The following is a 15,585-nucleotide window of genomic DNA, read 5'->3' as shown; positions in this document are numbered from 1 at the left end:
AACATCCCCACTTTATTAATATAGTCAGATGTCTATTTTTTCCACTTTATATTTGCTACGTAGATAATTGTTGAAACTTGGATAATATTTTCTGTAAAGTTTCAGCTGTTCTCTGGCTCCAGTGTTGCAGGTCTTGAAGATACTGATGCTAGTGCATCTTATGAATCTTTATTTGACTCTGAACAGTCACAATCTTCAGAAAGCTCCTCTCCTTGTAGTTGTGAAGACGAAGTTGCTCCTGGAGCATTTGCTGAGCTGCCTGATATTTTGCACCAACCACCGCAGTTCTTGTTTTATAATTTAGATACATGTAATGCTAGAGGACATACGTTGCAGAAAGCTGAAACTGAAAATCCACGTACTTTTGATTACTATTTCTGTAAAAAATGTGAAACTACGGATACCATCAATCCACTTTTTGACCACTCTCAGGAGAATGGGAATCAAGATCAAGTGAGAGAAAAGATAAGCGAGATAAATATTACTTTTAAATCTGATGCAACTGGATATGTTAAATTATCAGAGGCTATGGATGATGGGAATCTCTCTGGTACATGCTGGCCACTAGGAGCATTATCAAAGAATCCTTTCCATGACGATATGAAGCACCAGGTTTTTAAGCAGCATCGGTTCCCTGGATCTTGTCAGCAGAAGGCGAATGGGAGGATGGAAGCCTTGGAAGAGGGAAAAACAGATAGGAATCAAATGTTATTCAGTTCTGAGTTAGATGCAACTGGAAAGACCGAAATGATTAAAGAGAAAGTTGAAACTCTTTCTTTGCACATTCAGCAATCATGGAATTCATGTGATAGCTATGATCTTAGCATTAACCCTACATTAGCTAAAACTGCTTGGCTTCGTACAGTGCGTAACGTAAGAGACAAAGGTGTAATCAGTGCTGGATCTTGCTTTCCATACTTTGATTTCTCATCAGTTTCAGATCCTTGTAGGGGTTATTCGGAGAGTCTGATTGCCAGTCAAGGCCATGGATCTCAAGTTAAAGCTCCTAAACTTGTGTCTTCTGCTTCTCTTGCTGTAGAAGTAAATGGAAATCCTGATGATAGTGCCCGAGATACCGTAACAGGTCAACCAGTTCAGAGTCCTGGTTGTTCATTTAGACAAACAAATGAACTATTACATGTCCTTCCACCAAGTGCTTCTGGTGGATCAAGTTGGGAGCGATTATTGAATTACCCTGGCGAAGCAAGCTCATTTTGCAATGAAGATGAATCGTCTGATTTGGCGGAAACTTTTGAGACCCCACTTGATGTAATAGTTGACAAATGCATACTACAAGAAGTCTTGATTCAGTATCCTTCAATTGCTTTGTTATTTGTGAGAACATAGTTATTCAGCATCTTTTCAATGCGGGTTTTATCCTAAGAAACATGAATATGGCTCACTTCACTACTACACTAGAATTTCTTAAAGAGCAGAACACATGGGCATGATTACATGAGAATATAATATATATCAATAAAGTGCATATATAGATACATAACAGTTTTCCATGAATCCAGAGTTCAGATATAATTTTCAGATATAATGTATAATGATTATGTACTAAAAATTTTAGCCTATCAAATAATTTCATGACTTTGCAGAGCATATTTTTTCTTGTTTGAGCATCATGTTTATCAAATGAACCAAATCTTAAGCTGCATATTTTTGTAATCTCATTTGTTCCAAAATTGAATGTTGACACCTATATTAGTTTTTTCTTGTTGCCTATATGCTGTTATTTCTGAGATAAAAGTATAAGGTATATGTGTGTGACCAAGTTTAAGAAACTTTTAATTTTTTTTAGTTGGCCATCACTGTATGTGATTTCCTTCACTCCACCAGATATAAATATGTCAGCAACTTTGCCATCAAGTTATTGAAAGAAGGTTTTGATCTGCACAATCATCTAGTGGCATTGCGGCGCTACCATTTCATGGAACAAGCAGACTGGGCAGATTCATTCATTTTGTCTCTTCGTGGTCAAGTAATCCCCTAATTTCCATGATTACTGCAAACCCTTTTCTTACTATGACTGCCATTTGATTGGTAGGCATGCGGTCATCTTTTTTGTTGACTTGTCTTTTTTCCCCTCCTAGAAATGGTCTATTATTGAACCTGGAGAGAAGATAGCCAAAATTCAAGGGCTCCTTGATTTAGCACTGCAGAGGTCTTCTTGTGGGAATGATCCATATAAAGAAAGATTATTTGTAAAAGCAAATGGACAACACATGATTTCTCAGCAAAATTCTGCAATTAGTAGTGATATACTTCTGATACAATATCTTATTTCAGTTTAAATTTCCAATTAGATATATCTATTGAAGTTTGTAACCATTTATGTTGTTTTTTTAATTTATTATATAATAGGTCTCCATGCCTTCGATTTTATGGTGTTGGGTTTCAGAGTGGATTGGCCTGTTAATATCATTATAACTCAGGATGCATTGAAAACATATGCTGAGATTTTCAGTTACCTTGTTCAAGTCAGGCTTGCTTTTATTTCCTTGACCGATGTGTGGCACTGGCTAAAGGTATTCTTCTTGTAGTACTTGTATTCTCTGTGAACAAGTTTTTATGACTGATATCCACTGCCGTCCTCAATTTCTGGAATGTATATACTTTTTGCTTATGGTACGGTATCAGTCATGCTTCTATAAATCATTTGATTAATATCATACTCTGTGCTGAGCTCAAGTTAGTTATGTATGCTAGAGCTTTCTAATATTACCTGGATGTGATTCTATATCAATATGTGCACAGGAGAATTTTTTGGAAGGAATTCACTTCTTCTTCTTTGGTGCTAACAAAATGTCTAACCTAATCTACTGTGCGAAATTATACACAAAACAGCCATGCAACTTAGATTGAATGCCTCCATCTTCCTATTACTAAGCATGATCAGCATGCCAATTGCCAAAAATTGAATATAGAGAAGATCTTGTGAATATTGCTTGCCTAATTTTCTGCTTAATTGTTCTCCATCAGTTGTTTCAACGGTATGCATTAGACTTCCTACGTCATAGAATATAATCCTTGCTCATTTTTTCAGCTTGATGAAGTGTACTATAGCAAGAATTAGCATGTTATGCACTAGATCCTTGGAGAATCTATTATTTGACTTTGTTAACATCTTTACATGAGATCGAGTTTATAAAGTGCATCACTTGTTTTAATCACTTCCATTCTCAAAACTAGAGCTAATGTGAGCAAAAATTTTGGTCTCAACTGTAATACAATGCTTTTCACATGCTTTCACATGCTCAGTGAGCCATCAAGACAAGTGAAATCGATATGTTATGATTTCAATAACTTCAGATAAAACTACATTCTTATCATTCTGCTCTTAAAATCAAAACTTCTAACTTCTAGGTTAAATTTCTTTCACCATTTTCTTGGAGTTTGCTTAAGTCTTTCAACCATTTATTAGTTTGTCAAACTAATCACTTTCATCATGTTCTTTTTTACTATCTGATTTCATATTTAGATCCTTCACTTTCATTCTCACTAGATGTTGCAATTATTCACCTTATGAAACATGTGCAGTTTTGACTGGTGGAAAAATATGATTTATGGCCATAAATTGGCATGCTAATTTGCATTTTTTATATTCTCTTCTAGAGAAGGCCTGAATTTTTTTTAATGAATAGCAACTTCCAGGAAATGAATATTATTAACTGGCAGATCTGTTGATGTCCTCATAATCATTATCTTTTATAATCTTTCCTGTTGTTCATATACTTTTTTCACAGTTAAGTTTCAGGTGTAGATATAGCTTCTTGTAGTCTTTAGGATCACCTTCAGTAAGAGTATAAACTTTTTCTAGTCCAAACTCCCCCATTCTAAGTTCTGGTTTTATATTAGTTTGATGTAGACTTCTAACCTTACAATTCTGACTGATGTCTATGTTAGTCTTGTTAGATTCATTGGGGCACTACAAATTGACTATTGTTTCACTGCTTTACCCTATTCCTTTTCTTTTACCTCTAGGCAATAGTCATTTTATATGATCAGAATAATCAGTTGCCTCAGCTTGCAGCACCTTTACTTCTTGTTGTTAAACAGGCTTCTAAGGTTTTAGCATATTGTTACACAATATACATTCACTTCCTTTACCATGCATTATGTGTGCGATTGCAAAGGACCTTAAGCATAGCTATTTAACTTAAGCAAATAAGATCAGGCTTCCTATTCTTGAAAATGTATACGATGTTTCATCTTTGATTGTTATGTTAACTCTATTACTCATAATGAATATCTGCAGGCTGATAGTTATTCAACTCATCATAGTCAAAGTACAGGATACCGCAAGATGGACTTGACGATGATAATGAAAATGAGGTTTGTTCAAGAGTTCTCCTTGCTTTTAACTTTAAGTTCCGTGAAGGCTTTTCTTTTTCTTTGATTGAGCATTTTCGCCCTTGCATCACTGAGTGCTCCCTATGATTAAGCATGATGAATGTAATCCCCTTGGAGATCTTTGAATTTCCACAAAAATGACATTCTTTATTTTTTTTGGCAGTAATGAAGTTTGCCTGTTGTGGAACCATTTGGGTTATTTTTCTGTTCATAGATGATTTAAAATTTCTACGGCTCAGACCACTTGATAAGTCCATTACTCCTTGTCACTTTACTACTTTTCACTCCAGTGTTTGATATCTCAGTATCGATATCATTGTTAGTCATGTTGGATGACGATTTAAGGTATTGGTTTCAGAAATTTTAAGATTTTTCACTCCGAAGTACTGGATGTAGGTGTTGACAGTTTGTGTCATTTACAGGCTTTCTACATTGAACCTTTTTTTTCCCCAATATAACATTATCAACAAGTTTTGATACTTTAGGATTCCAAAATTGGGAATAGAATTGCTTGGAAGTTGTTTGCATAATTTCTGGTTTTCATACGCTAGAAAAACTATATTTTATTTTAATCACTATGAGCTTGAACTGAGTCCATGTCTGGGAACATCTTATATTGATATCTTGCTGGATCTTTATGGTTTTCTCATTCATTAAAATGAAGTTTAGATGTAGAAACTATCTACCTTACATTTTTCATATATCATTTTAGGCAACAAATAAATCACTTTGTGCGTACATTGGAAGAGTATGTGCATTCCCATCTGTCAGATGTATCATGGTGTAAACTCCAGCATTCCCTTCAGAATCGGGTATGAAATCAAATCACTTTCCGCATTTACTGCAACACTACTTATAGTTGGTTGTGTACTTGGTTCTTTTTTTATTATATATATCACTATAAAGAGTCATGGACTAATTATATGAGAAGGATTTATTGCATTATTGTTGTGGGATATGCAAGGTTGTATATACCTCTCTTTAGAAAGTACCAGAGAGTTGTCCACTGAAAATAAGCATGCAATTGCACTTTACTCATCTTCAATTTATGTTTTTATGCATTTATGTACTTATTATGATAAATAGATTTTTGTTGCATAACCTCACTCCTGGTACTTGTAAAGTTCCTGATTTCCATCAGGCTTTTTTTATTTTTTATTTTTATTTTGGCATGCTTCTCAGTAGGATAACCAAATGTTCAACCTGGTGACTAGTGTAGTCTTATAATTAGAGGGATCCCAAGGGGTTGGAAATTCGTACTGCAAGTGATGCTGTGATCAAGGCTCTTACATAAAAAGTTGAAGAGGCTATGAATTTGATGAGTATAACAATATTTAGGAGAATCTCCTTTTTCAGTACTTTGGTTAAGAGATGCTTTTTAAGAAGACTGTTTTTGATTCAGTATCAAATGACTGTTTCACAATTACCATGGCCAAATGCAAGCTTTAGGAATAAACAGTGCAGGACGTGGTTAACAGGAAAACATAGAATTCGTTTTTTCTTGGTCCAAATTTTTGGTCCATGATCCATTAGCCTAAGCTTTTGAAGAGTTTGTCCATGTTACATTTCATTTGGTCCTAATAGTGTGCTTATTTAGTCCGTGATACATTTCATCATCTAGACAAAGTTCCATGTGGTCCTAATAGTATGGTCAGTTATCATCAGTTTATTCTTCCATTAAAGCAAGTCATGTTTAGCTGGAGACTTTTCCACGTCGCTTAAAATAATGAGGGGGTTATTACGTTTACTTGAATTGCCAGACCACAACCCACCAGCTTAAGCTTAAAGTGGTTGTCTGCTAGAAGTGAATCTCACATGATCAGCGTGTCGTGTTGTTAAGACATGCTGTTGTTGCTTAAAACATTTTGAACAATAAACTCAGGCTGTATGGAGCTTCTATCTGGAGGAGAGAACAAAATATATGCAACAAGCTTTCAGCAGTTAACAAATGATCACTGGCCCCTCCCAGAACTGTTCATCATATCTTCCAAATTGAAGTGCAACAAGTAACAAACAATGGTTTTATCGATACTCTTGCGAGTAGGTTCCTACAGAAGCTGTAACACCACACCTAGTTATTTCCCCATAAAATAGCACATTGTGACTTTGCATGAATAGCTAGAAGACATATGACCCAAATTGATACTGCAAGAAAATTTTTATTATAGCCATCATTATTACTTATATTATAACCTAATATACAACTAAGGTTGATATACAACTAAGTATCCTTTTATTATAAAAAATGGTGCAACCCAAAATTCCAAATTCACTACCAAATTTTTTTGTTGAGCTTTGGGCTTTGGCTGAAAATGCTTGGGTTCAAGATTTGGGCTCAAGTTTAGGGGGGATGCTAAAAATTAAAGTATTTTGACAAACATGGACCCAATATTTACACAAATTCTATAGAAATTATATGTGGGCTTTGGGCCAAATGCTAAAATATCTAGAGGAGAGAATGCTTACTAACAGCTCACCAAGTAGAATTTTTCTTTAACATGTGGTGCATATGGTAGGACTCGTTAAGGGAGCCATCATGATAAGGATAAACATCTACTGTGCTACCAAGGTAAAAGAATAAATAAAAAATATATAAATATCAACCAAGACCATGACTATATATAGGGGGTCTCGGTTTGGGCTACGTACTGTAACAAAAAAAAAACATATCCATATAGAAGTGAGGCTCTATTAGAGGAGGTACAAGAAACACAAAGAGGGTGAGGTTACCCAATATATCATGTTTATGAAATATGCAACGTTTCCCTTCCTTTCATTTCTTGTCATTAACTTGTTATGATGATAGTTAAGCAAGCTCTTCTATTATACATTTTCCTCCTTCAGTGCTTTGTCCTTAGTTCATTCTATCTATAAGATAATAGTCAAGTGAGATTATCTAGTATAATATACTTTTTCTATGCAAAAGTTGCTTTTTCTTGTAGTTATTTGGTAATTGTGCATTTGTACGTTACATTTTTAAATGCACGTTTTCTTTTCTGTTAAAACATGCCATGCTTCAAACTTTTGAAATCAACCATGAAAATGACAGTTATGTGCAATTTACTCCTAAGAAGAATTATTCTATTGGTTTCACTTTGGATACGAGGAACTAAAGTAATAAGTCTTTGATCTTAAATGGATTTTTTGTAAATAAACATAAAATATAAAGGGCCTGTTAATCACTTAGTCTATATATATATATATATACTGTTAATCACTTAGTCTATATATATATATATATATATATATATATAGAGAGAGAGAGAGAGATATGGGTATGCTTGGTACCAAGCACAAAAAGTTGTGTTTGGTAGTGAGGTGTCACATCTCCCTCCACTTATTCAAATGTGGGACCACATTCACATGGGTAATGAGTGGAAAAGTGGTTCACATTGCATAGTTTCTATTTTTGAGTCTCACACTCTAATTTTAGATCCCGTGTAATAACTCTAATTTTGGGTTGTGACAGAAGCACCAAGTAGTCCTATTATCGTACTCGTGCAAAAGGATTTGAGTTTGCATTTGTTAGATCTAATGGATTTCTCCTTTTCTTACCACAACATTAACAGCATAGCAAATACTTGGTAGCCACTTTAGATGCTTCAATATTGTTTTTTATCCACATAACTGTGATGCATTTACATCCTTTCAGTCAACCAACTTGACAATTTTTAATCATTTAGTATTTAAGAAAGATTTTCTTTATATTTGATGTCTGTGTCAGCAAAAACTTTCTCATTGCAATATTGTTCTTGATATTTTGCTACTTAGGTTAAAAATCTAGCTTCCTGATTTTGATTGATTTAATTTTGATGTTTGCATAGGTCAAAGACATGTTGGACTTGGAAACAGTACACAAGTCATATCTTGCTGATGCCTTACATATGTGAGTCTAAAGTTACAAGATCTGAGATTTACTCTAATTTACTTCTTGATGCTTTTCTTTGTGACAATCATTCCATCAACTTATATCTGATTATAGTAATATCTCAGTTTCCAGCAAGTAACAATACATTTATTTCATTTATTTTCTATGCTTCTGTTCTGCAATGGCTGCCTGCTATATCTTTTGTGATTTTTTGCCAATTAAAACTTTACACTAATTTATAAAGGAAATAGTGGGATAGGTAAATTGTTAAAGGAGGGGGAACCTTCATACAGTCTCATTAATCATTAAAGAGTCAAGGGTACATAAGTAATTCCAAACCTGCTGCAGTAGCATTTAATGCATACACAGAAAACCTTAAGCAAGTATGTTCCTTTTGAACTTAAAAAATATAGAGAGAGAGCAATACAACAAAAGTTTTGCGATTAGGCCAATAGCCTTTCTAAATAGAATTAATTTGTTCTAACAGAAATTTAAAAAAATATCTAAAAGGAACAACCTAAAATATAACATCCTTTCAGTTAGTTAAACCTTAAAGTGGGAAAATTTTATGCAATATAGACTTAATTATTATGTTATAAATATCCAGAATTATAGGTTCTGTCGATCAAAAGTTCAAATATTAAATCTCTTCACTAAATTTTTATGTGTCAGCATATTTAAATATATTATCATATACTTTCTTAAACAGGCAAATAAGAAAAATTCTAAATATTATATTTGTTAAAACTAAGAAATGGTTTGGTGAAAGTAAACTATGTAAACTCTTTGTAGTAGTACTCTACTGGCTAAGTAGGTAATGGCATTGGAGATGAACAATCATTACATGGTCACCCACCAAAGTTGATGTATGGTGTTGATCTTAATGGTGATATCGGTGATGATAGAGGTAATGGTGCTGGTGCAATAGCAGCAAAAGCAGTAGTACTAACGACAACAATAATGATGGTAGAAACATAACAGCAACACTAAAGGTACTGACGGTAAAGGAGGTGGTACCAATAACAATGCTTATGATGGTGGTGGTAGCGTCAGTAACAATATGTGTAGTCAATGAGGTACCTAGTCTATTGAAAGAGTAGAAATTGTCATAGGTGATAATTTTGCAAGAACATGAAAATGGGAGGAGGAATCCACTTTTGATGGTTTCCTCCCATTTCCTAAAAGCAAAATAGAAAAAGAAAAAAAGAACAAAGAAAAACACCATGAATGGGTTTCCTAAAATTTAGGTCACATCGCCCAGTAAGAATTTAACACATCATTCTTGTCCTTGATTTCAAGGTGAGACGCAAACCAAAAAAGGAAAATATTATAGGAAACAGATTTCTTATAATACTTTTCCTTGTTTTTCCCCCAGCCAAACAGCCCCTGTGGGAGACAACAGGAGAGGTGTTGCGCTGTCGGTGGATGTGTATTATCTTATAAAATAATATTGTTCTCAACCTGTGTGACCTTTGTTATTTTCTTGACGGAATGAATGATGACATGGTACTTTCTCCTTTTTATATCTATGTTTCATGACTAATTTGTTTCTACCTCATCCTGATACAAGCATTTAATTATCCTGATGTTATATTTGACTTGCTATTTAAGTTTGCTAAGCCAACTCTAATTACTCGAGCTGTAAGACTGCATCACATGTAATTAGTGGTAGCTTGTGTGTTCTAATCAGTGTTTGCTTCTTCTTTTTTTCCTTCTCCCCTTTCAGATGTTTCTTATCTGCTGAGACAAAACCAATAAGTATCATAATCAAGAACATCTTGCAATCTGCATTGGATTTCCGGATGTGCTTCCCTGGCAGCTCTTCCATGGATGCTGAATCTGACGGCAAAGGTCCTTTGGACTTGTGTCGTCAGATAAACTTTGCTCAGGTGATTTGCAATTTCTGTTGTGTCTGTACTTGGTAATATGTCATGTCTACTAGAACATGTAAGTTAACAATGTGCACGTGTCATGGTCACATAGGGCTGATGGTTGCAAGTTGTGTCTGGGTGTCATGAAAACAGGGCATGTAGTTGTGCATTAGGACAGCCTGTTGAGCCTTTGAGTAGTTTTTTGAATTTGAATGCCCCTCCTCGTAATTCGATGCCATAAGTTGCAATATTCCTCTAATTTTAGTAGTATTGAGCTTAACATACCAAGTAAACTAACCGGTTGAAGTTGTCAGTGTTATATTTTATGTTTGAGAACCTTTTATTGGTATGTTTAACTTGAAAATGTTCCCAATAATTTTTATGGCTTGAAAAGGAATGCACCTAAATGATGTTTTCTTTTTTGCATGGGGGCAGTCATTCCAACGAAGGGACCTAAATAACAACAGTCAAGTCTAATTGCTGTATTATCTAGGACCTAGGATACTGAACCTATAGTACTCTAGGCTCTTTCAATTGTGAATGAAGGACAATTGATCATTGTGTAAACTAAATCTTTTTTAATTGCAAGCCATCTATAGTTCCTCTTATTTCTTTCTGTTTTCCTCACTTTGGTCAAGCATTCATGTTTCTCATGCCTCGTTTATGTTGGATGCTGCAGGTTTTTTTAATAAAAACTACATTTGAGAGGAACATCAAAGATTTGTACGTCTTGTATTTGAAGTCTCCAAAGCATGATGAATTTAGTCTTTGTCGTTTCTGGAGCTACCTCAATTACAATGACTACTACTCTGCCACGATTGCTAAAGAAATGGGTTTCTTATATCGTTAAGTCATTTTTGGAAAGGAGTTGTTACGGAGGCTTCACCTATAGTTGAAAAAGTTCCATAAGACATTACTAAAAGAACATGCGGTTTCTGGGTCTTTGATGCAGTGACAAGGCAAAAGATTGTAAAATCAAGAGCATGCTGGTTGGAGTTTAATGCAAGGATTAACCCTTTCTTCCCACTGGTACCAGTTTGGATGTAGGACACTTTGGGGGCCCGATACATTTTGAGTCCATGTTGAGTTCATTTTGGGCAGGTGCTGGATCAGTGATCATTTCGTGTGCATCAAGATTCTGCAATGACTACTGCAGCACTACTAGGAACAGATTTATTAAAATGTTTCTCATTTTCTGAAGTATATCAATTTTGATGGTACAGATAGAGCTCCACCTCTTCAGAACCACTTACGCCTTGTCAGGTAAAGTAATTTCATTGGAGGTTTCTAAATTGAGCGATTTTCGAGTGGAAGGGAGATGGAATATGTGCGCGCATTTCATATTGTAAAATATTGTAATACATGTAGGCATAAGTTATTAGTTGGTTTAATTCACTTGTGCTCTTCCTGAAGTTTGACAGAACTGATTTCGTTAACAGAGAGGATGGAGAAAGCATACGTGTAAACTTTTTTTTTCCCTCCAACTACGGACTGTATTTGGGTGCTGATTGATGATAAAGAAAGAAGGCATCTGCTTGTTCAGTGTAATTTTTGGTTGTTCAATGTAATTTAAAGATCTAGTATTGTGGAGATGCCATCTACGTATAATGATATTTTATCGTGACAGCTAAATTGCATAAGCAGCTACTGATATTTTTTATGCTTCAACTTGATGTTACTTGGTATTATCTTCAGCTGAGTTCGGATTCATTATTCTCTTCTTGTAAGAACCTATTATTCTCTTAGTTGTGTTCAATTAAGTCGTAAACCATTAGGTTATCACGTATAGAAGAGGGCTCAATTTTCCGTGGACTAAGTATGCATTCGTACAAGAGAGAGAAGACGCTTTCCGGTTCTCAAGAGGCTTTTCTTTCAAATCTTATTGAATACTTTCTCAAATTTTTATAACAGATGATATAATATTAGTGGGGAAAATAACTGCAGTGGCGGATGATTTAATTACAGAGATTGGACAAACTTTGGGGGAGGAGCATATTCTCTTACTTCTACCAAAAAAAATATATATATAAAAGCATATACCCTTTCTTGGTTTTATTCTTTTCTATATTCTGAAGTTCTGCCGTTGTCTTGTTCCATGCTTTGCGAGGTTCGGTAGAAATCTGTTGTTAGATCTTTTAGATTTTAGGATGTGATGTATCCAGTCTAGCAGCCTCAATTTTTTATACTCTAATGGTCCACATTCCTTTATCAAATTTGGAACTTAACTATCAAATTACATTAATAGGCACGCATTGATATTTAAATTCAAGAAGGGAGAAAAAAAAAACCACGCCTCGTGAATGTGTTATAGAATAATCACAGAAGAGACTTTTTGACGATTGCAACGTGTTAACACGCTATATGACCGTAATTTTAGTTGAATGCTTTTGGATTTTATTGTTATTAATAAACTGATCCGCTTCGGCTTTATTTTTCTTTCTGATTTGTTTTGAACTAATCCGTGTTTTGCTATAAGTAATTAAATTGACGAAAAGAAATGAGTATAAAGATATGGTTATTATTACATATAAAACACAAAAATTTGATGCAGATAATAAGCTGAAAATAGATTGCAGTTTAGAGATAAAAAAAAAATGAGAAAACTAGCACTCAACTATTGGTAATAAATATCCTGATTTTAAATGAATAATCCTATTATGTATTTACCTCTTTCCGCACTAATCCCTTTTTGTTCGTTGAGCAATTTTTTTTAAGTTTAACAAACTCAAATTGATGGTTGAACTCCTCTTAGTTTTAATAAAAATACAAGTGATTTGTGAGCTGACCATTCGAAGGTAAGTGATTGTATTATATTAATGCCCCCAAAGCTTCTAAATTTAGCGTTACACATGTGGTGTTGATATATGCTTGAGAATCCAAATGAAGGGTACGCTGGGAATGCAAGTCAGTCTCTATAGAGCGGTTGTGAAGTTGAAGGTTTTCGTCATGTGGTTTTTGCGAATGCACCCCTAACACTTTCTATTTGCAAATTTACCTTTCAAATATTGGTGTTTGCGAAATTATCCCACAAAACTTGCTTGTTAGGTCTTTCTGCATCACATATAATTAAGTGAGAGGGGTAGAAAAAATCAATGTGAAAGAATTATGGGGTAATTTTGCAAATACAGAAAATGTAAAGGGTGTAGATGCAAAAAAACAGTTTGGTGTATTTTGAGTGTCCCTTAATTAGAGGGGTGTTTATGGAAGGTTGTGATGAAATTCAGTAATAGGCGGTTGAGGGAACCACGTTCCACGTGAGGAGTTTGCTACGGAACTTTTGTCTTTGCTAGCAAAAAGATTTGGACTTGAAATGAAATGAGATAGAAGAAAAACTATGAGTGTCCAATATGCATTGCTGATGTTATGATTTTTATTTGTGTGGATGCAGAGTAGAGTATATTTGTGCGGAAGGTTATGATCGATCACGTATGAGATTTTTAATCCCAAATTGATGGAAACATAATAATAAATCACAAAGAATCATTTGCCTATTAAAAAAAAAGAGAACATTCAATATAGATTGTCATCACTGGATCATCATCGTCATATCACAATATTATGGAGAATGATAAGTACACTATAATAATTGCACTATTCTTGTACTCCTAGACACAAAGAAATAAGGTCTATGAGAACTTATAGTTTCTATTTACGCTTTATACAAGAAAAGATCTTACTTTTTTGTGTGTATAGAAACACAAGAATGATATAACTCTTATGTACAATTTTCACTATTCCAATAATATTTGTCACTCCCTTTAGTTTCATCCTATATTAGCTTAACAATAAATTAGTTGTTTTATAGTAAATAGATCATATCTAAATTTATATTTAGGAGAAATTTTGAAAACAGCCCAATTTTCAATTTTAATAGGCAAAATCGACCTAAACTGGAAAATATTAGCAAAACCGACCCTTTTCAGAAGAAAAGGGTCGGTTTTGCAGCGGAGCGTCATTTACGAAGTGCACGGGACTGCTAGTCCCGTGCACTTGGTCTTTAAGCAGCGCCTGGCCTCTCTGCTTAAAAGTCGGGACTGCTAGTCCCGACTTTTAAGCAGAGAGGCCAGCCGCTGCTCAAGACCAAGTGCACGGGACTAGCAGTCCCGTGCACTTCGTAAAAGTCGGTCCGCTACAAAACCGACTTTTTTCAGAAGAAAAGGGTCGGTTTTGCTAATATTTTCCAATTTAGGTCGATTTTGCCTATTAAAATTGAAAAATGGGCTGTTTTAAAAATTTCTCCTAGATTTTACTTCTAAGATCATCTTTTGACCCGTATCATTTTGGTGATAAAATTCACATGAATACCATCCCAATATATCTACTTAAAGGTGATCGGACGGTTTCTCTGAAAAAGGAAATTGTGATACTTTTCTAGTTAAGACTTATTTAGATAAAACCCAAATTATGCAATGTGAAGAGTTCAGCAAAAATGAGTCCTAAACTACTAGGACTCCTAAGTAAACTCCCCTTAATTAAATAAGCTAAAGTAAAAGCCAATAAATGAAATAAACAAAGGGGAAAACACAACACAGCAGCTCCCACGCTCACCGCAAAAAGCAAGTAATAAAGCAGAAAACATAGCAGTAAACATCACCGAAACAGACTCGTCCCCCACTTTCTCCATCTCCTCCCCTCTTCCTCCCACGAACAAGAAAGGAAAAAAATAAAATAAAAATAAAAGTAAAAACTAAAAAATAATAATAAAAGGAAAAAAAAAGTCTCACCCCCACCACTTAGCTCCATTCGTGCTCCAATGGCGACGCCGAAGTTGATCATCCTCACCACCCTCATCCTCCTCATCCATCAATCTATTGCGGACCCATCAGATGAATCCTGTTTATCCAGCCTCCACTCCTCGCTATCGGATCCGAACTCGAAGCTCCGAAACTGGACGAAGCCCAACTTCGCGAACCCCTGCAACGGGTTCACCTCCCTCATCGCGGGGGCCACCTGCAACAACGGGAGGATCTTCAAGCTGTCCCTCCCCTCCCTCTCCCTCTCGGGCAGCCTCCCCTCCCTCATCTCCAACTGCACCAACCTCCAGACCCTCGACCTCTCCGACAACCTCCTCTCGGGCCCCATCCCCGACCAAATCTCCCTCCTCCTCAACCTCGCCGTCCTCAACCTCTCCTCCAACCTCCTCTCCGGCCAGATCCCCCCTCAGCTTGCCCTCTGCTCCTACCTCAACGTCATCGACCTCCACTCCAACAGGCTATCCGGCCCCATTCCTGACCAGCTGGGGCTTTTGGTGAGGCTGTCGGCTTTCGACGTCTCCAACAATGAGCTGGAGGGCTCGATCCCGGTGAGCCTGGCGAACAGGAGCAACGGAGGTGGGCCCAGGTTTAACGCCAGCAGCTTCGTGGGGAACAGGGGCTTGTATGGGTTCCCGTTGGGGGAGATGAGGGGGAGGGGCCTGAGCGTGATGGCCATCGTTGGGATTGGGATTGGGAGCGGCCTGATCAGCCTTGTCATTAGCTTCACTGCTGT

The 15,585-nt window shown here is 35.8% G+C and overlaps 2 protein-coding genes across 4 annotated transcripts in view; both read left to right on the top strand.

Moving 5' to 3' along the window:
• LOC109832924 overlaps positions 1-11,730 on the top strand; it is a 36,536-nt gene extending 24,806 nt beyond the window's left edge. The window contains exons 6-14 of one of the 3 annotated variants that reach the window (XM_020400422.1): positions 123-1,310; positions 1,861-1,987; positions 2,100-2,262; positions 2,371-2,534; positions 4,265-4,341; positions 5,072-5,171; positions 8,184-8,245; positions 9,954-10,116; positions 10,778-11,730. In XM_020400422.1, coding sequence (XP_020256011.1) covers positions 123-1,310; positions 1,861-1,987; positions 2,100-2,262; positions 2,371-2,534; positions 4,265-4,341; positions 5,072-5,171; positions 8,184-8,245; positions 9,954-10,116; positions 10,778-10,948 — 2,215 coding nt within the window. In that variant the 3' untranslated portion in view covers positions 10,949-11,730. Of the gene's footprint in view, positions 1-122; positions 1,311-1,845; positions 1,988-2,099; positions 2,263-2,370; positions 2,535-4,264; positions 4,342-5,071; positions 5,172-8,183; positions 8,246-9,953; positions 10,117-10,777 lie in introns of all 3 variants that reach the window. The other 2 variants (XM_020400421.1, XM_020400420.1) reach the window with 2 other exon arrangements.
• LOC109834598 (inactive LRR receptor-like serine/threonine-protein kinase BIR2) overlaps positions 14,625-15,585 on the top strand; it is a 7,205-nt gene continuing 6,244 nt past the window's right edge. The window contains exon 1 of the mRNA XM_020402633.1: positions 14,625-15,583. Coding sequence (XP_020258222.1) covers positions 14,852-15,583 — 732 coding nt within the window. The 5' untranslated portion in view covers positions 14,625-14,851. The remainder of the gene's footprint in view (positions 15,584-15,585) is intronic.

Source organism: Asparagus officinalis, chromosome 3 (genome assembly GCF_001876935.1).
Source record: "Asparagus officinalis chromosome 3, Aspof.V1, whole genome shotgun sequence".
Taxonomy (NCBI): Eukaryota; Viridiplantae; Streptophyta; class Magnoliopsida; order Asparagales; family Asparagaceae; genus Asparagus; species Asparagus officinalis.
This window is presented reverse-complemented; position numbering and strand designations above follow the sequence as displayed.